The sequence below is a fragment of the Vombatus ursinus genome, unplaced genomic scaffold (assembly GCF_900497805.2).
Source record: "Vombatus ursinus unplaced genomic scaffold, bare-nosed wombat genome assembly UNPS02014176.1, whole genome shotgun sequence".
Taxonomy (NCBI): Eukaryota; Metazoa; Chordata; class Mammalia; order Diprotodontia; family Vombatidae; genus Vombatus; species Vombatus ursinus.
Window position 1 is genome coordinate 1,777,399 of NW_020953954.1, and position 20,451 is coordinate 1,797,849.

General features: G+C 54.2%; 1 protein-coding gene across 3 annotated transcripts in view; it reads left to right on the top strand.

Moving 5' to 3' along the window:
• The window catches only part of BRSK2 (BR serine/threonine kinase 2), a 167,617-nt gene that overhangs the window by 91,506 nt on the left and 55,660 nt on the right, over positions 1 to 20,451 (top strand). For all 3 annotated transcript variants that reach the window (XM_027860212.1, XM_027860213.1, XM_027860214.1), the window contains exons 3-5: positions 10,783 to 10,868; positions 14,531 to 14,671; positions 16,418 to 16,534. In XM_027860212.1, the coding sequence (XP_027716013.1) occupies positions 10,783 to 10,868; positions 14,531 to 14,671; positions 16,418 to 16,534 (344 nt within the window). The remainder of the gene's footprint in view (positions 1 to 10,782; positions 10,869 to 14,530; positions 14,672 to 16,417; positions 16,535 to 20,451) is intronic.

A 20,451-nucleotide genomic window follows, 5' to 3' on the forward strand; every position in this document is an offset into this window, starting at 1 on the left:
TAGGAGGGACAGAAGGAAGGAAGGAAAGAAGAAGAGAGGAGGGAGGAAGAATAGGAGGGACAGAAGGAAGGAAGGAAGGAAAGAAGGAAGGAAGGAAGGAACACATGGGACGAAGGAAGAGAGGCAGGGAGGGAGACAGCCAGCCAGAGCTCCGATGTGTGTGTTCTCTTGTACTCTCCCCTGCATTCACAGCCACTGTGGTATATAAGCTCCTTGAGGACAGGCCCTGACTGCCTCCCCATGGAGCATCCCCAGCACCTACCACAGAATCTGGTACACTTGACAAATATTTGTTGAATCTAATCAGATGTGGCCACTGATGAAGATAATTCAATGTTAGGCTGTAGTACCTGGGCCTGGATACATGAGGGATCCCCCTGCCCGCTGCCTGGTCAGAACCAGCTGGACCACTGTGGTCAGTTCTGGGTGGGGCATTTCAGGAAGGGCACTGGTGATCTAGAGGATGCCCAGGGAAAGGCCACTGAGTAGGGAAGGCCCTTGCGTTCATGCCCCTGACTCAATCAGCTGAAGAAACTGGAATGTTTAGTTTGGAGAAGAGAAGCCTGGGGATGGGGGTGGGGGTGGGAACTGTCATCAGGAGGATGAAGGACCGTCATGTAGGGGGTCGAAGGACCTCCTGGGGGAAGACAGGACCAGAGCATTGAGAAGAAGGTGCTAAGAAGCAGCTTTGGACCTGGTGTTAAGAGAATGATTCTAAATGAAAGCATCGCAGCATGGAAGGGGCTGCCTTGAGAGGTCTCTGAGCACAGACAGAGCTTGGCCAATGTGTTGGAAGTGGCTGATACCAAAGGGAGGGTCTGGAGGATGCTGCCTGTGTGAGCTGTCCTCTAGCCCCCAGGCCGCCTCACCGACAATCCTGGGCAGGACCTGCTGCTGCTCCACTCTTTCTGCAGCTGCCCACCATCCTCTCCTTTGGCGCCCTGTCCCCCTCCAGCCCCATGAGGACCTAAGGGCCATTCAGTCCCTCTGGAGCCCAGTCCAGGGCCTGAGACAGGATAGAGAGGCTAAGGAAGGGAAGAAGGGTTTACTGGGCACCAGGCACTGTGCTAAGTGTCTTACAAATATTATCTCATTTGTAAATAGAGCCCCCACTACTACCACAAGCTTGCCAGCCCACCCCCAAAGGCCTTCTGAGGGTGCCTCCCAATCCCTTCTTCCAAAGGGTGTCCAGAGAAGAAGTGGCCAAGCCTTAGCCATGTCAGTGTGCCTGGGGGCTCGGGAGGGTGGCTCCTGCCTCCCCCTTCCCCCTGCCCTGCTAGGCCCTGGCATTACTGGCACCCACTGGCTCTGGGGACTGGCACCCTCCAAACAGGACACTGCATGACAATTAGAAATCTCAGGCCTGCAATGCAGCATTAGTTAAAAAAACACACCCCCCCAACCCCCAGCCAGCCAACCAAGGGAGGGAGGGAGCCGGCTGAAAATGCTTCTCTGCACTATCCTGGAGAATGTGGAGCCTGAGAGCCGGTATTTGGGTCAGCTGCATCCTCAAGCATCATTTCTGCCTCCTCTCCTTTTCTCCAACAACTCACTTTCCAGTGCACTCACAGCAGAGGCAGGGGCCAGGTAGTCTGAGAGCTGGCAGAGCTCTGGCCAATGCTGGCCTTCAAGGCCGGGATCCAGGCTCTAGTCCTAGGGCTGGGATTTCACCTCCTCCTGATCCACTCAGTCCAAGAGGGAGAGAGGCAGACAACTGTGCTCAGCTGCCTGGTGCTCACACCCAGAGAGGGGGGACTAAGCACATTCTGCAGAAGGCGGGGCTTCTCCTGCCCCAGCCCCTGCCTGGCCTGTTGCTCCCCTGCTGGTGGCCAGCTGCCCCCTTCCTCTCACCCTAAAGCTGCTCTGGGCCCTGCAAAGACACCCAAAGATCCAAGAACTCAGAGCTGGCCAGGGCTTTCATGTCACATATTGGGAAACTGAGGCTCAGAGAAATGCAGGGACATGCCCAGTCCATCTCATGCCTGAATCCCAAAGTTTTATCTCTACCAGAACTGCCAGAGGGTGTGGGGGGTGGTCAATAACAGTGGGAGTGGGGGAAGAGGGGAGGGGAGGGGGGAAGGAAAAGGCTAGGAACAATACCATTTATGCCAGCTAGGGGATACCATAGTGCACTGAGCACTGGACCTGGAGTCAGGAAGACCCGAATTCAAAATCAGCCTCAGACACTTCCTAGCTCTGTGACTCTGGCTCTCCCTCTCCTCAAATTTCCTTGCTTTTACTGATCAGTAAACAGCTATTGGGGCAGCTAGGGGACACCACAGTGGATAGAGCACTGAGCCTGGAGTCAGGAAGACCTGAGTTCAAATCTGGCCTCAAACACTTACTAGCTGTGTGACCCTGGGTAAGTCACTTGGCTTTGCTAAGCCTTAGTTTCCCCATATGTAAAATAGAGATAGTAACATCCCGTGGGATTGTTGTGAAGATCAGATGAATAAATAGATAGAAAGTGCTTTGCAAACCTTAATGGGCTCTACAGACATCACCCTTCAGTATCAGCCAGCCAGAACTCCTATAACATTTTAGGGTTTGCAAGGTAGGCGCTATAGTTTGCCCCATTTTACAGATGAGGAAACTGAGGCAGAGGTTAAGTGGCTTGCCCAGGGTGAGGTGTAAGGAGACTGGAGGGAGGAGAGGGCTGATTCTGAAGAGCTTTGAATACCAAAGAGAACACTTTGTGTTTCATCCTGGAGGTGACTGGGCCACTGGAGTGCACCGAGATGGGGAGGGGTGACACAGTCAGACCTTTGCTTTAGGAAAATCCCTTCGGAGGCTGAATGGAGGGTGGACTGGAGGTGGAGAAACTGAGGCAGGCAGCCCCCCCCCCCAGCAGCCACTGCCATAATCCAAGTGTGGCCAGGGCTGGGGCCATGTCACAGTGGAGAAGGAGGCACGTTCTATTTGAGAGATGTTTCAAAGGTAAAGTCAACAGGGTTGGTTCCATATTGGACGGGGTAGTGAGAGATAGTGAGGAGTCCAGGATGACTCCTAGGGCATGAGCCTGAGGGACTAGAAGGATGGGGGTGCCCCCTACCATAATAAGAAAGGGAGAAGAGTTTAGGGGGAAAGATAATGAGTTTCCATTTTGGACATGTTGAGTGTAAGATGTCTGCTGGATGTCCAGTTCAAGATCTCTGAAAAGTAATTGGAGATGCCAGATCAAAGGTCAACAGAGAGACTGGGGGAGGAAAGGCAAATTTGAGAATCATCAGCCTAGAGAAGGTGAGAACCCCAAGTGAGGTTGTCTAGCGGGAGAAGAGAAGAGGATGGTAGGACGGAACCCTGAGGGCACCTATGGCGAGAGGGCATGAATTGGACGAGGGTTCAGCCAAGGAGACTGAGGAGGAGCAGTCAGAGAGGGAGGAGGAGAATGGGGGTGTCCCATAAACCTGGAGAACAGAATGTCAAGGAGGAGAGGGTGACCAACAGTGATAGAGGCTGTAAAGAGGTCAAGGAGAGTGAGGATTGAGACAAACCACTGGCCTGAGCAATGAAAAGCTTATTCGTGTATTTGGAGAGAGCAATTTCAGCAGAATGGTGGGACTGGACACTGGATTATAAGGGATGAGAGAAGAGAAGGTAGAGGTCCCTTGTGTAATCAGCCTTTTCTAGAGGGTCAGCCACAAAAGCCAGAAGAGAAATAGGACCATAGTCAGCAGAAAATGAATGGACCAAATGAGGGGTCTTTGAGGCTGGGGGGAGACAGTAGGCAGGAGCCAGGCAGAGATTACAGATAAGTAACCCAGTGGGGATGGCAGCAAGTGGGGGCAGAGGGATCAGCCTTGCTCAGGAGTCAGGCCACCTCATCATGACAGACAGGTGGAAGGAGATTGGGGCAGGAGGCATCTGGGAGATGGGAGATGAGGAGGAGGGGAGAAGAGGGTGCTCACAGGGAATGGCCTCCATTTTTTCAGTACAATAGGAAATAGGGTCTCAGCTGGAAGAGTAGGGAAAGGGGTAGCCTTGCAAGGACAAGGAGGGAACTCTGGGAGGGGGCAGGAGGGGGGAGGGCGCAGCCTGGGAAAATGTAAAGAATCCAGATGGTGTCTTTTGTTCTAAGAAGAGGAAGGAGGCCAGTGTCCCTGGATGGATCTCAGAGGACGTGAAACCTGGAAAGGTGGAAAGGGACCAAGCTGTGAGGGCTTTAAGAAGAAAATGGAGGATTTGCTGTTTGGTCCTGGAGGTGACAGGAATTGAGTGAGTGAGTGAGGAGTGGGAGAGGGGCAGGGAGGTTCCACCTGGTCAGACCCAAGCTTCTAAGGAAGGATGGCAAGCTCCATTTTGGACACGCCCACTTACAGATGCCATGGGACATCCCAGGGAAACCTTGTTGGTGTGGGAATGAAGTGGAGGTCTAGATTTGGGAGTCATCATTGAACCCATGGGAGTTGATGAGATCGCTGAAGGAGAGGCCACGGAGAAGAGAAGAGGCCCCAGGACTGAGCCTCCAGGAACCCACTCTTAGAGGATGACCCAGCAAAGCAGGCTGGGAAGGCAGTCAGAAAGGGAAGCAGAGGGCCAGGAGATCCCGAGAGTGTCCAGGAGGAGAGGGTGGGGGCAGCATCAAATGCTGCTAAGGTCAAGAAAGATGAGGGCTGGAAACAGACCCCGGGGTCCTTGGGAACCTGAAGAGAGCCACGCTCAGGGAGCCAAACTAGGGCACTAGGGAAGCAGGTGGGCTACGGATAGGGAGAGGCCGGGGATGGTGTGAGAAGGGTCTGAGTCCCTTCCTGTTAGGCCTTCTCTCCAAGGTCCCTAGGCCTTGGCCCCAATCCTGCCCAGGTCAGGTGCCTGCCCAGGTGGTTGCAGCTTGGGGAGACCCCTCACGCTTCTCTAGCCCTCGGCGTAGCACTCCTCAGTGGCCAGGGGTCTTGGTGGCCCCCAGCAGGGCTGTAACGAGCGATCATGGTGCCCTGGGCCCTGTCTAGTCTTTTTAGAACATGTTCAGTTGAATTGAGATAGTGAGGAGATAGCCAGGAGGCCAGGCACAGGGAGATACTCAGTGGGAGTTTGTGGCAAAAAGAGAAAACCTCTGCAGAGGGAGAGGCAAGGCGAGGGGTAAGGTGACCCCTCAGGCGATGGGCCACTTCTTCCCCTCCAGGTAATCTTCCAGGGGGCCTGGATGCCCAGGGAAAGAGAACTGTGTAAGGTCCATACCAGCTGGTACAAAAGGAACCATGAAGAGGGGTCATAGGGACATAAAGAAAGCCCCACAGAATGTGAGTGAATTGTCCAAGGTCACATAGGAAGTAAGTCGCAGATGGGATTTAAACCCAGGTCCTCTGCCTCCAAACACCACACCATGGAGGATAGCTCCTTTCTTCCTCTCCAAGACATTAGTCATGCTGAGCCTAGACCTGGTGCTGCAGGGCATTATAAAGGGTGCTGGGACTCAAAGGTAGCATCCAGGTGCATCAGGGTGGGCTGAAGGCAAAACCTGAGCTAAAGCTTGAGGCAAGCAGGCATGAGGCACAGCCATTGCAAAGGCACAGAGATGGGAGATGGGAGAGCTGAACTATGGAAGGCGGAAAGGGGAATGACAGGAGGCCAAGACCAGGCTGTGATGGATCTTACATGCCAAACAGAGGAGTTTATAGTCGATTCTGGAGGGAAGAAGGAGACGGTGAAGTTTACAAAGTAAGGGAGTGGTGCAGGCAGACCTGCGCTTCTCAAGGATAGCACCCAGTGGAAGAAGGATTGGAAGCACAGAGAGAGGCCAGTTAGGCACCCATTGCAGTGGCCCAGGTGAGAGAGGATGAGGGTCTGAGCCAAGAGGTGGCTACATGAGCAGAGCGAAGGGGCTAAATAAGAGAGACTTCGTGAAGTAAAAACAGCACAATCTGATGACTGATTGTGAGGGGCCAGGGAGGACCCTGAGGTTGTGAGCAGATGTGGGAGCCTGGGGGAGGTAGTGCCCTCTAGAGCTACAGGGAATTCAGAAGAGGGGGGACATGACAGGGATTTCCATTTTAAATATGGTGAATTCAGGATGCCCACAGGACATCCTGTTGGAAAGTTCTGATAAGGCAGTTGGTGACATAGGACTAGATGCAGGAGAGGGTTAGGACCAGATATATAGATGGAGGGGAAGTTAGGGGGCACCATAGTGCACAGAGCACAGGGCCTGAGTTCAAATCCAGCCTCAGACACTTACTAGCTGTGTGACCCTGGGCAAGTCACTTCACCCTGTTTGCCTCACTTTCCTCATCTGTAAAATGAGCTGGAGAAGGAAACGGCAAACCACTCCAGTATCTTTGCCAAGAAAGCCCCAAATGGGGTCATAGAGAGTCAGACATGACAGAAAATGACTGAACTGACATACATCTATCTGCATAGATGCATAAATGGCAGTTTAAACTCAGGAGTTGATAAGGTCACTGAGAGAGAAAAGAGTAGGGGACTCAAGACAGTGTTGAAGAAGAACTTCAGGTAGGGAACGGAGAGGACAGTGGGAGCCCATGAAGATTTTTGAGTGGGAGAGAGACATGGTCACACTTATGTCTTAGGAGATAAGCCAACTATCCAGACTGGGGAGGGGCAGATCAGGTAGGGAGGCCAGTGAGGAGTTGACACAGCCTTCCCTTGGGGAGTGGCCATGGGGGAGGGGAAAAACTGGCCTATGAAGAAAGGTCATCTTGAGAGTTCATCCCAGTTCCTCCTTCCTTGTCCACTGGGGTCAACACCCCAGGAAGCTGCTGCCTTGGTCCTGGTCAAGGAGGAGGCTAACTGCTTCTGGGATGCCCCTGGTCAATGGGGCTGGGGCTGCAGTTAGACAGGGTGCTGTGTCCATGGCTGGTAGGAGACAAGGGTGGTGAGCCATGTCGCCAGAGGTTGGACGGCTCTCTTCCAGGCCTGAGTTCACTAGTACCCTCTCTAGCCCCTAGAACCTTCTGCTGTTATGTCCACCCTGGGCCAGCAGAGGAAGGTTAGGGGTGGGCTGGGGCTGGGGAGCAGTGTGGCAGAGGGGCCCCAGGGCCTTCGCAGGCATGCAGGGGAGGCAGGCCTGTGACCAGCCGAGCCGAGCAGGGTGCCCACTCTGCCTTATGCCAGGGCTCTGCTCCCACAACCTGCAGACTGCCTCCTCTGGTGCGCATTCCATGGGACTGGCCTACTTTCTTACCAACAGTGTCCCTTCCCCCACCCCCAGGATCATTTCTGCCTCACAGAAGCTTATTTTTGGAAAGGGAAAGCAAGTATGCGTCAGGGCGCAGCAGCTCAGCTGGCCCCTCCATGGGAGGAGGCAGCTGCCGGGGGTCCAGACCACCAGTTTCCCATCCACCACTGTTCAGAAGGCCCAGCCTGAGACAGAGCTCCCTTCCAAGAAGCGATGGAGGATAGCTGTGTCCTGGCTGCAGCATGCAGGGCCCTTTCAGAGGAAGATACCTAAGACCTACCCTGGGCTAGCAGCCCACACCCCATCCCAGCCTCCTCCTCTGCCTTGAAATCTAGCTGAATCCAGGATGTCAGCTGGGGAGGGGGGAAGGGGACACTTGTGATGCCCCCCAAGCATTCTTTCCCTGTGTTTCTGGTCCTCTGGTTCTGCCCCCCCCACCTGACCCTGGAGGTCTCTCTCCCATTTAGGTGATGTTCTGCCTGCCACCCCTGCCCTGCCATACCCCTTCCCTAGAGTGGGTGTCTCAGGCTGCCTCCAGGGCTCAGCTCATCTGGAGAGCAAAGATGACCCAAACCCAGCACCCAGATCAGAACAGCAGCTCCAGTTGCTTCTAGGACCCTTCTCAGCAATAGCCTTCTGGAGGTGGTGAAGGGGGGAAAGGGTTGCAGGGATTATTATTCTCACTTGCAAAGCAGGAAACTGAGGCCCCAGAGGGCCACTGCCCACCCCCTGCATGGCCCCCTCCTCTAGGTTTTCCAAGCTGACCTCCCCTTGCCCAGGTGGTCTCCTGGAGGTCTATGACAGCAACCAAACATCTAATATACCCAGGGGGCAACAGTGAGCCAGAGAGGGGCTGCATGGCCACAAGTGGGTGGGTGGGGGGATCCCTGAAGTCTTCCAGATCTCAGACAAGTCTTCATTTGCAGCCCAACTGGCCAGCCAAGGCCAAATAGAGTTAGCTTGAGTCAGGCACTGGGCCTGAGGTTGGAGCGGCTCCTATTTCCCTCCCCACTGGGCCAACTTCAATCAAAGGTTCTGAACCCATTTAGAGGCTGGCATGGACTGTCTCCAGACCACTTCTTCAGAGCCTTTGTGCAAGAAATCCCATGACCTCCAGGCCAAGGGTGAGAGTGCCTGCCCTTCCAAGCCAGCAGCTGTCTGCATGCTAGGAAGGCAGCCCCACTTCCACCAGCCTCTGGACAGCCTGCACCCCTGGAAGGGCCTGCTGCAGGCTATATCACCCCCTGGCACCTGGGGAAAAAAACCATGGAGCTAGAGGGAACCCTTCAGAAACACCTGTTCTCCCACATGAAGATCAAAGCACTGTGTAAAGACAGCTCCTCGTTCACCAGCCCTGGAGAAATCCAGCTTCAGCCAGTGCTAGGAAGGAGAACACCCTGAAGAAGGAGTTATGGCTGCCCGGAGCCCGAGCTGCACACCTCTCCAGGGCCTGGGCTTCCTCACAGGGGAGGGTACAGGTGAAGCTCTCCTCAAATGACTGAGTCTGTTTGACCTTGGCTTCTGGAGCTGTGGCCCAATGTCACATGGAGCTTTCCTTGGAAACAATGAACTGAGAACTTGGCCCATTTCTCCACCTGGGATCCCCTTGACCTTTTCTCTGACTGGCCAAGAGCTTTACCTCCCCTGTGTAGGATCCTCACATTGGCACTGCATGTGTATTTATGCTTTAAGTGTGTTTCTTGGATGCCCCAAATTGTTGGGCTCTCTCTTTTAAACCCTATCCCAACATTTTCTCTTTTATGGGAGAGTTTAGTCTGTTTACCTTCAAGATAACAGTTGCTAAGTTTTTGTTCTCCTAATAAAACTTTGGCAGACAGGCTAGTGCTCCAAGGGAAGTTCAGGGAGAAGGTGTAGAGAGGACCCTAAGTGGTTGGGCCACTGAAATCAAGGGAACAGCCTGGAGAGAAAGGAAAGTGGTGGCACATGACTGCTGTTAGAGAAGGGTGGAGAACTTGTCATCTTCCCCAGCCCCTCAAGCTCTGCTGCCGAACAGGGCTCTTACCTAATTGGAAAGGCCTTGAATGGTGGGTAGGGCTGGCTTCATGCCCTCAAATGTCAGAGGTTCCCATAGGTGCCTCATTTGCCATGCTCTGCCCTATCCCTCCCCACCAGCAGTCTGCCCGCTGGCACTTGGAGTGTGCATCATGCATCTATTCAGTGCCAGGAAGAGTCCTTCTATCCTCAGCCTTGTTCAAACTCTGCCTGTACAGTTTAGGAAAGACAGCAATGAGCTGGGAAGTTTCCAGGGGGTGGAAGAACTGGAAATCAGGATATATAAGCGCCCATTGAGGAAACTTTGGATGTTCAGCCTGGGAGGGGAAGCCATAAGAGTTATGGTCAAGTGTCGGAAGGCTGTCAAAGGGGAACTAGCCTCTCTCTGCTTAGCCCAAGGGCTAGGACCAGTAGCAATGGGGAAGTTACCAAGAGGCCAATTTAAGCTTGATATCTGGACAAGTCCTCTAACAATTTGGATTGTCCCATAGTGGAAGAGGCTATCCCTGGAGGTGATGTACTCCCTGGCTCCATTCCTTGTCTGGTCTCCTTCTCCATTAGCCACCATCTCTCTGTGATGGGGCAAAATGAGGGCCCTGGTGGGGCAGAGGAGGAGAGGACCACCTCATCTCCCTTTGCATGATCCTCCTCTTTAGCCGAGGCCTGGGGCATCTGACCGATGTATCATCTAGCTTGACTCCTGGTTTCCTCTTGACCCCAAATCGTGTTGGCTAGAAGGCTGCCTCAGTTTCTCTTATGACAGAGGCTGTGGGTCCATCTAAGATCTGGGGCCAGAATGTGTCCACGACATGGGAATTAGAGTCAAGGGATAATTCAAATCTCAGCCCTGTTACTTACTTGCTCTGTGAATTTGGGAAATCATCTTGGCCTCTCTGGGAGGAAAGTTTGCTTGCTCCTTTGCAAAAAGAGGAAGTTGGACCAGGCAGTCCCTCAGATCCCTTCCATCTCCAGATTCTTAATGGGATAAGACCAGGTATGGTGAAGTGGGTGAAGGGCCTAAGCAGGACTGCAGGCTCACTTGTACAACAGCCAAGGTTGTGGGGTGAATGGTGGCCCCCTCCATCATACTGTCCTCATGGCTCTATGCAGCTTCCACCTCAGATTGTGATTCTGTGGCCACATCTGATCCCTAGTCATTCTAAAGGAGCAATAGGTCTCACTCATCCTTATCTCCACTCAGTGCTAAGAGGAAGAAAGGAAGGAAAGAAGGAAGGGAGGGAAGGAGGGAGGGAGGGAAGGAAGTAAAGAAGGAAGGGAGGGAGGAAGAAAGGAAAGAAGGAAAGAAAGAAAGAAGGAAAGAAGGAAGGAAGGAAGGAGGGAAGGAAGGAAGGAAGGAAGGAAGGAAGGAAGGAAGGAAGGAAGGAAGGAAGGAAGGAAGGAAGGAAGGATGGAAGGAAGAGGGAGAGAAGGGAAGAGAAGGAAGAAGAGAGGAAGCAAGGGAGAGAGGGAGGAAATGAATGAATGAATGGGTGAATGAATGGGTAAATGAATGGGCCCAGGTGGGAGCAGTGCAGGGGTTTGGCCATGAGGACTCTCTAAGTGTGCTCTGGAGGGAAGAGGCTGCTAGTGTGATATACTAACAGGCTTCCCCACCTCTTCTTGTTTCCTTCGTCCAGGTGGAGCGGGAGATCGCCATCCTGAAGCTCATAGAACACCCACATGTTTTAAAGCTGCACGACGTTTATGAAAATAAAAAATATTTGTAGGTATTACTGGGTCCAGGAGCTGGGGCAGGAGGAGCTGGGTGGGGCTGGGTGGGGCTGGACAGGGCCAGGCCATAGGTGAAAGGTCACCTCTCCATTGAGGATGGAGGTCTCTGGGCAGAGAGTGGGGTGTGCAGGGAGCTCCACCTGCCCATTGCCTTTGGGGAAGGCATGGATGGGATGGATCGCTTCCTCCTGCTCTGCCCTGCTCTACTCCCCAGGTCACGTGGGTCTGCTCAGAAGCTGCTCCAGGGCAGATAGGCCCTTGGTCCCCCAAGTGACCCCCCCAGAAGTTCATGGTAGGCCACTGGGTCTCCAGAGCTGTGAACTGTAGAACTCATGCCCAAGAGGATACCTGGAAAGACCCTCACCTCCACCCTCACCCCTTGAGTCTCATTCTGTTTGTCAGCAGTAAGGCCTGCCTGACCTCTGGGCTGAACCTCTCCGAGGGGTAAAATGTGAGGCCTCCTCCAGGCAGGAACTAAGCTGTCATTCCCCTCCTTCAGGGGGCCTGATTTATATGGGGGTGAGAGTACATCCATCCTTGGGTGGTGATTGCAGGCTCCCAGGGACCAGGGAACTTTGGGGATGCTTTGGTATCGAAAGGGAGGCTGCCGTGCCTCAAGACTGGGGAAGTAGGTAGGCTAGATAGCCAGCCCCAGCCCACCTCTCCTACAGGGCTTTTGGCCCCCAAAAAGCTCGAGAGAAAGGAAAGAGCTGGGGGCTCAGACTGCAGCCAAGAATGTCACTGAGGGCAGAGAGCCTTGCATGGGAGAACAAGGACTCAGTTAGGATCGGGGCGCTCCCTCTTCCTCACTCCCTGTGACATGAGGCACTCCATTCCCTTCTTTTGCCTGCCTCAGTGGGTGCATACATTCCCAGGGTTGTCTGCTGCGAGTGTGGGGGCTGAGCTAGAACCTTCAGGCTGTGCCACTGGCACTCATTTGGCCCATGGGTGCAGCCTTTCCTTGACAGCCACATCAAGACTGTGTCCCACTTTGTTGGTGTGAGACACAGGCCCCCAAGCATGGCCTGAAGGCTGGGGGCTGGAGGAGTGGTGAAACAAGCCTGGGCCTCCCCTCCTCTGCTTCCTCAGGTCCCAGATTGGGCTAGATGGAGAGCCCAGTTCCCCCACTGATGACTGGTGATTATTGTCCAGGAGTTCTTCCTGCCTCTGGCTAACCTGGGAAATCTGGAAGGAGTAGGGCAGGAGTCAAGCAGGAGAGAAGGGGAGAGGGGGTGCCAGGCCCCAGAAGGCTGCAAGGACAGTCAGGGATGAGGGCTGTGGTCAGGCTACAGGGTTCAGGATCTGTGAGAAGAGAGGGTTCCTAGGAAACTTGCTAGTCCAGGCTGATGCTGTCGTTATAGAGCAAAGCCCTCATGCCCCAAGTAATACACTATCTGCCAGAGCCCTTGAAAGCTTCTCTGCCCTTATCTCTCTCCCCCAGCAGGGTCTGTTTCCCAAGGTCTGTCCAACTGCCCTCAGCTGCCCCACAGCCCCTAAAGAATCCTCCCATGCCCCTGGCCGTGCTGGTTCATGTTCATGCTGGACTAGGGGATGGGGCAGGGAAGAAAGGGAGGGAGGGAGGAAAGGAAGGAGGGAGGGAGGGAGGGAAGGAGGATGGGAGGGAGGGAAGGAAGGAAGGAAGGGGGAAGGAAGGAAGGAAAGAGGAAGGAAGGAAGGGAGGGAGGGAGGGAGGGAAGGAAGGAGAGAGGAGGGGAGAAGGGGAAGAAAGAGAGAAGGAGGCTGGTTTAGCACCTCCAAGTCTCCCCAGTGCCAACATTCCACTTTGTGCTCAAAGGCCAGCCTTGCAGTGGCCTGGACAGTTGATGAATCCTGGACAATGAGAACATTATCCTGGACTCCACTGGCTTCTAGTATTTTCTGGAGCTTCCAGTGCCCAGGTTACCCTCCCTGCCCAAGATAGGGAACCTCTAGAGTTCCCCCCAGTCTCTTTCCTATTTGGTAGCCAGCCTGGATCTCCATGAAAAGAAACCTCTCTCAGCTAGGCACTCTTGGCTAGATATCCCAGGTGGCTCGTACTCCTCAGCAGAGCTGGATGTGACACCTCCCTGGTTCCATTAACCTGGGGGAGGTAGAGAAGAAATATCCTTAGCATAGGTCCTTAGCCATCCCCACGGTGCCTAGAGCTACGTCCCAGGACCCTCGCTACAACTGCTTGATCTAGGTGTTGCTGCCCAGCACTCTCAGTCAGAGCTTCCCATTCCCTCTGAGCAAGCTCTGAGAGATGTAGAGAGACATGGGAACCTTAGGAAAGAGAACCATGGAGAGCTCCCAGAGCTTGCTTCTCCTGAGCTCTGCTTCCTGCCTTATCCATCATGGCCCCTGGCCCCTGAGGCAAGGCGGGATGGGGAAGAGGGTGCCCTTGCCCCTGAGACCAGGCCCTGGCAACACCCAATAGGAAAGCTCTCAGGACCCAAGGAACCAATGCCTCCTGTTACTGGCCCTTCCATCCACCTGGGCAGCTGGCAGAGAGCAGAGCTGGGCTACCAGCCCCTCAGTCAGAGGGGGAAGGTCCCCAGATCACCCCAGGGCCACACAATGGACGAGGCTCTTGGCGTCCAGCCAAATACAGTTTTAAAAATTCATGGCCAGCCTCTGAATTGACAGCGCTCTTGAATAATGGATCAGCTGGGCCTCAGGGGCTGCTTGGGGTTTTCTGATCCATAGAGAAGGCAGGCTACCAAGCCATCAGAGAATGACCCAGAGCTGGCCCTTTGGGGTGTCAGGGCCAGGGGAAGGAAAGGGGAAGGCCCGAGGCCTGGAGTCCCAGGCGCCAAAGTAAGGTGGAGAGCCAACTGTCAATGGCACCATATACTCTCCCTGGGACCCACACTTTGCCCCATCCCTTTCAAGCCTCCCATCTGCCCAGATGTGGGCAGAATTCCTAGAGTCCCAGACAAGCAGGGGTTGAGTTCGGGGCTGGTTCTGACCCTGGGTCTCAGGTAATCCCAAGCAGCAGGAGAAGCCTGGGAAGGGAGTCTGAGGACAGCCTGTACCCTCTGCAGTGAGCTGGGGCATGACTTCAGATCCTGCTGAGGTTACCCCTCCTTTTGGGCTGAGGAGAGGCAGGCCAGGACCCTATCCCTGCTGCCTAGGACTGACGCTGCCCCTCTCCTTGGGAGCTTCTGGCCAAAGGCTAAAGAAGTGACCTGGTGTTAGGCTGCCAAGGTGAAGAAGAAGGAAGGGCACAGCAGAAGCCCTGGAAAGGCAGGGGGAAGATGTCCAGCCTTCCTCATCCTGCTTTCCTCTGAGCTCCTGGGAGGAGCCCAGGGAAGTTGGCAAGGCAGTGACCCTCTGGGTCTCAGGGCTGGGATGTCAGGCATCCTCCTAGAGGAGAAGGGGAGCATCCTAGGCACAGCTCAGAGCCCTGCTGCTGCCAACTCTGTGGGAGCAGAGACCGAAAGACTGGCTGGGCCTAGACTCCTGGCACCACACAGACCCACAGGGTGAGGGTCAGGCATCCTAGTGGGGCAGGTACCCATCCCAGGCACTGTTTGAGAGCCCAAGTCTTGCAGCCTGGTGGAAAAGGAGATGAGGGGAAGGAGACTAAGTCCAGGGGGGATCTAGGGGCCCGGAGGGGGGGGCAGTGGGGGGGGGGGGGCAGGGGCTAATCAGACCTGGCATCTTCCCCACAAGATACTTGGTGCTAGAACATGTATCAGGTGGTGAGCTCTTCGACTATCTTGTGAAGAAGGGGAGGCTGACGCCCAAGGAAGCCCGCAAGTTCTTCCGACAAATCATCTCTGCTCTTGACTTCTGCCACAGCCACTCAATATGGTGAGTGGGGTGGGAGGGTGGGCTCCAGGGATGCTGACTCCTGCTCCTCTTCTCCCCCAATCTCTCCTGTCTCTGCCTCTGTCTCGGCCCCTGTCCCTGCCCCTGCTCTCACCTGTCATCTCCCTCCTCCCAGTCTTCTCCCAGCCTCTTTCTCTAGGTGCCATTGGCTGGCAGTCTTCTTGGCCTTTCCTTCTAGCCCAGGCCTCTCAGGCCCAGGGATGTGGGACAATGGCTTCCATTGGTCTCCAATTTTCTCCCCCCTGGAAAGGCTGCCCACTTCTGGAGCTCAAGGCTTCCAGCCTGGGCCACTTAAGAAGGCTCTGTCATACCTTCCAGAGCTTCCTAGATTGGGTCTCTCTGGAGACACTGTGCCATACCATCTCCATTCTCTGATGCAGCGCAGCCTGGACCAATCTGTCCCCCTCTCACTCACCCAAGGGGTGCTGCGAGCAGGTCTGCGTCCAGGGAGCCGGTACAAGCTAGTCTGGCCCCAAGCCTGGTTTGTCTGGAGGACATTCTCCAAAGCCATTGGCAATTGGGGGTGGGGGTTGCAGTTGTCTGGAGCAGACCAGCCAATGGGTAGTGGCGGGGAGGCTGGCCCTAGTAAGCAGAACTGGCTGCTCCAGTCTTTCCCAGGAGGACAAGGCCTGACCTGAGAAGAGGAAGTAGAAAGCTTCTTGTCAGGGATTATAGGGGAGCTCCCAAGACCCCCACCCCGCTCAGTCAGAGAAGACTGGCTGCTCTAAGGGAAAGAAGCAGCCCCTGGCCAGCCAGGAGACTTCTGATTGGCTGGCTGTGACATCACCAGTCTGGGCTGCCATTGGCCCCCATCTGTGTGTGTTCTCTGTGTCTCTGTATGGTGGGGAGTGGGCCCTGGGGGGTTCTGGGGTAGAAGGCAGGAATCCGATAAACTCACCACTTTCAGCAAGCATGTCCCTAGGACAAAAGAGCTATACTCAGACTCTGCTAAGCTGACAGACCCTGGGACAGCAGCTGTCAGCCCTCACTGAGATTGAAGATGGGGATGGGGATGGTGGAGAAAGGGAGCAGCCTGCCTTGATCAGCAGAGTCTCTGGGGTCTGGTACACTCATCCTGGCCCCAGGATCAAATGCCCAGGCTTCCCCTGCCCTGCTCTGCAGAGTGCCCAGGCCTGGGGAGATGAGGTGCCTCCTGGCCGGACCACTCAGCTTCTTTGGCTGGCTTGTGCATCCTCTTGTGCTCAGAGTCTGGGAGAGGAGGCCAGGAAGGCTTCTGCCAAGCCCAAGATGCCGGGTCACCTGCGCAGAAGGTCTTCTCACACAAAGGGCCTGAGATAACTCCCTGGGTGCCTCCCCAGCCCCAGGCCTCTGTTCCCCTTCTCTTCCTTTCCTCAGCCTTCCTCCTCCTTCCTTCCTTCCTTCCACTTGTTCCAATTTAGAGTACTGGCCTTAGAGTCAGGAAGACCTGGGTTCAGTTCCTACCTAGAACACTTACTAGCTGTGTAATCCTCGGCAAATCCCTTCATTTTTCTGTGCCTTGGTTTCCTCGCCTGTAAAAGCAGGGGTTGGCCTCATCAGTCTCCAAGGTCCCTCCAGCTCCATGTCTAGGCTCTTAGGAGCCTGGCTTGCCTTGTCTGGCACCAGCCCTGGTTCAGGCTGAGCCAAGCTCCTTTGCCTTAGTCTCCTCTGTGGGGCTCTGAGCTGGGGTGAGGCTTCCAGAGTCCCCCCAGCTGGGCCCAGGGGTCCATCCACTCTCCTTCTCCTCAGCCACAGGGACCTGAAACCCGAAAACCTTCTGCTGGACGAAAGGAACAACATCAGAATAGCCGATTTCGGGATGGCGTCACTGCAGGTTGGGGACAGCTTATTAGAAACCAGCTGCGGGTGAGTGGTGCGGGCCCCCAGAGCTGCGCCCTACCCAGGCCCACACCAGGGTTTTGGGCTCCCCTCGAGGCGTGGCAGCCCAGGGACCAGTCCCAGCCAGGCTGTCCTGCCTAGGAGTCTTCCCCTGCCCATCATGGCGGCCTTGGCCTTAGTCTGCTGGGTGCTGGTGCCACCTCCTGGTCGGTTCTTGGTACTGCGGGCCCCCGTTACACTTCATCAGGGCTGAATGTAGCTGCTAAGGAGACCGCCGGCCCTTGTAGGATTTCCAGGCTCTGGTGCAGTGTGTGTGAAGGGTGGGGAGGGGGTTGCCAAGGGAGAAGAGCCAGACTAAAAGCAAGATCAACCAGCTTGCTTTCAAAGATTGTCCTGGTTCTCAAAGAGCGAAGAGAATGACTTCTGCAGAGACCAATCAGTCAATCGCTAAGCATTTATTAAACACCTACTGTGTACCGGGTGCTGTGTTAAGCAATGGGCACACAAAGACGATGACTCCTGCCCTCAAAAAGTTCACCTTCTATTGGGGAGGCAACCTGGACATGCACAGGCACGGTCACCCCTTCCACAGCATGGCGTTCCTCGTGGCAATTTTGATATACTGCGGGTTCGCATAAGAAACTCAATGGGAATTTAGGGGGACTTCTACAGAAGCTGCAGATGACACAGAAAAGCTTTAGAAACTCAGAAATGCACAAAATAGATGTATAGTGTTGTATAATGTCAACATATTTTATCTTTTAATACCGTAATAATTCAGACTTCTTCTCTGGTATGAAAGGAAACATTTCACAGATTTTCCAGATCGTGAGGGCACCATGCCCCAAGCCCCCATGATGTGGAAGAGATAACTCTACATATACGAAAGCCACAAAGTGACTGGGTGGGGAAGGTCCTGGAAAAGGAAACACATAAACCAAGTCCTGGAAAAAGCCAAGGATTCTAACAGGGAGAGGTGAAGGCTCGCCTCCTTGGCATTCCTCACAAAGGCACCAGGATAGGAAGTGCGGGCCAATGAACTTGACTTTGATTGCTGACACCCAAAATTCTGGGATCCTAGAGAGGGTCGGCTTAACACGAGATGAGAGAGCAGGGATCACAGCAGCGAGCAGGACAGGCTGGGCTAGCCTAGCCTCATTTCCTCTGGACAGGGTGACTAGACTAGTGGATGGGGGATGGGCAGTAGCTGTAGTCACTAGACTTTACCTCGACGTCAGCAGATCCCGTGATAAAGACTGCATTTGATTCTTGGGGGGAAAGTGGAGCCAGATGGAGCAGACCACAATAAGAAGACTTCTGGGCTAGTTTAGTGGCCTGAAGGAGTAATCCTTCATTGTTTGATGTCAGTTTGGGAGAAGGTCTCCAGGGATCTGAGCATGGTCCTGTGGGATTTAGCACTTTTATCTGTGACTTGGATAGAGGCCCATGTTGTATTCTCACCAAATTTACAGGCGACACCAAGCTGAGAGGGATGGCTAACTCATCAGAGACAGGGTTCAAAAATGCCTAGACAGGTAACATCACTGGGCTAAGAGGATGAGACTTAATAGGGACAAATGTGAAGGCCACCTCTTGGATTCAGAAAGTTGGTTTCTGACATACAGGACAGAGGAAGCATATCTAGATAGCAATCTCTGAAAGGGATCTGGGGGACTTGGTGGCCTGGGAGCTGGATATGAGTTCCCATGTAACATAGAGACCAAAAGAATGGCTGCAGTGTTAGGCTCCACCCAGATGGGCAGAAGGCTTTGGTCATCCTCAGACAACATTGGGAGTGTTGTGTGTTCAGTTCTGGTGCCGTAATCAACAAAGGGCATCGATTGACTGATGATCACCAAGTCCGCCAAGAAGGGAAAGGGCTCTAAGTCCTTTGCATGGGAAGGGGGGATGAAGGATTGTGATGTTTGGCCTGGAGAAGAGTGGCATGGGCATGGGGAGAAGTGGCAATGGCTGCCCTCAGCATTTGATGGGACGTGCTGGGGAGGAGGATTCAGTTTATTCTGCTTGGCCCTCGAGAGCAGAGCCAGGAGCATAGAAGATGGGGTACGTGCAGGGAGACAGCTCATTAATGTCAGGAAAAACTTCCCAGCAATCAGCGCTCTCCAGGGGGTATTGGCCCTCCCCTCTATGAGAAGTCTTCAGATAAGTCAAATCAACAAGCATTTATTAAGCACTTACTGTATGCCAGGTACTGTGCTAAGCTCTGGGGATACAACAAAGGGCAAAATCACAGTCCCTGCCCTCAAGGAGCTCACAGTCTAACAGGAGAGATAACAAGCATACAACTAATGTACCAACAAGATCCAGGCAAGAAAAATGGGGAATAAGCAGCGGGCAGGGAGCAAGGGCTTTAGGAACATCAGCCCCCAAGGCTTCTTTTAGAAAGTGGAGCTTAGGTGGGCTTTGATGGGGGCGGGGAAGATGAGCGAGAGTTCTAGGCTCCTCTGTGTCTCCAGTCAAGAGAGCGAGGAACGGCAGAGTCCAGAGTAGAGTACTGGGGGGGGCAGGGTGGAGTAAGGAATGGAAAAGTGAGAAGGGGGAGGCTATGAAGGGCCACGGAGCCCCAATGGAGAGGTCTGTATCTGCTCCTGGAGCCATCTGGGAAGGGGCAGCATTTCTGGAGTCACGGCTGTCGTCCTCTGTGCTTCGAAGACCGAGATGACATCAGCATGTTGGCGTCGGGATACAATGTGTCCCTCTGTGACTCGTGAGCCCAATACAAGCTCAGAAGGCTCTGCCACAGGGCAGGGGGAAGGGAATGACTCCGCCATACCTGAGCTTTAGGGAAATCACTTTGGTGGCTGAATGAAAGATGCACCTGAGCAGCGAGAGACTGAGGCAGGCAGACCCTGACCCCCAGCAGCTACTGCAGTGGTCCAGGTGATGCACCAGTGTGTGGGCAGGGTCAGAGGAGAGAAGGAGGTCTACATCTGAGATGCTATGAACGAATAAAGTGTTTACTAAGTGTTTACCATGTACAAAGCACTGGGATTTAGCAAAAAAAGTCCCTGCTCTAAGGGCTCACATGCTATCGAAGGAGAAATCACCAGGCTTAGTACCAGCTTGGATGTGTGGGATAAGGAGGCTGGGGAGCCTGGAGGATGGTGGTGCCCTCCACAGTAAAGGGGAAGCTAGGAAAATGGAAGGGTTGGGCTGGGGGAGATGAAGGATCCTTTTTTGGACATGCTGAGTTTTAAATGTCTATGGGACATATACTCTGAGATGTCCAAGAGGCATGTGGCAGTCCTTGTCAAGGGTGTTATGGGGGGGTTCCAATTCAGGTCTTGGCTGAGACCCCTCCAGCTCAGAGATCCAGTGGTCCTGCTTCCTTCTCTTCTTGGTTCCTCCCTGGGCTCCCTAAATCCTACAGACATGCAACCAGTTTCATCTACAACCACTGGCCAGAGCAGCTAGCTGCCTTCCTGCTCCAGGCAAGAGTTGTAGCTGGGAAAGTTTCAAAAGGCCCCACACACGTGTGCACATGTGCGTGCATGCATGCACGTGTGCACACACATGCACACACACAATGCACACATGTGCGCTCACACGCATGCGTGCACCCGTGCACATGCATGCGCGCACCGCACATGCACATGCATGCGCACACGTGCATGCAGTGCACGTGCATGAGCACACACATGTGCACATGTGCATACACACACGTACACACATGCACACACGCACATGCACACGCACACACAAACACAGAGTAACCAATCATCACTATGTCCACCGTGGGTCAGGGAAGGATAAAGGAGACCTATCTGCCCCCCCCCTCATCTGAGGGGGTCTCAGACCCTTCTTTAGGGGCCACTTCAGTAGCCATGGCGAGGCACGGCCCTTCTCCAAGAGACATGTCTGGTGGTTGCTGCCTCACTGCAGGAGAGAGAGATCTGAACCTCCTCTGTCTCTCCTAGGCTCCA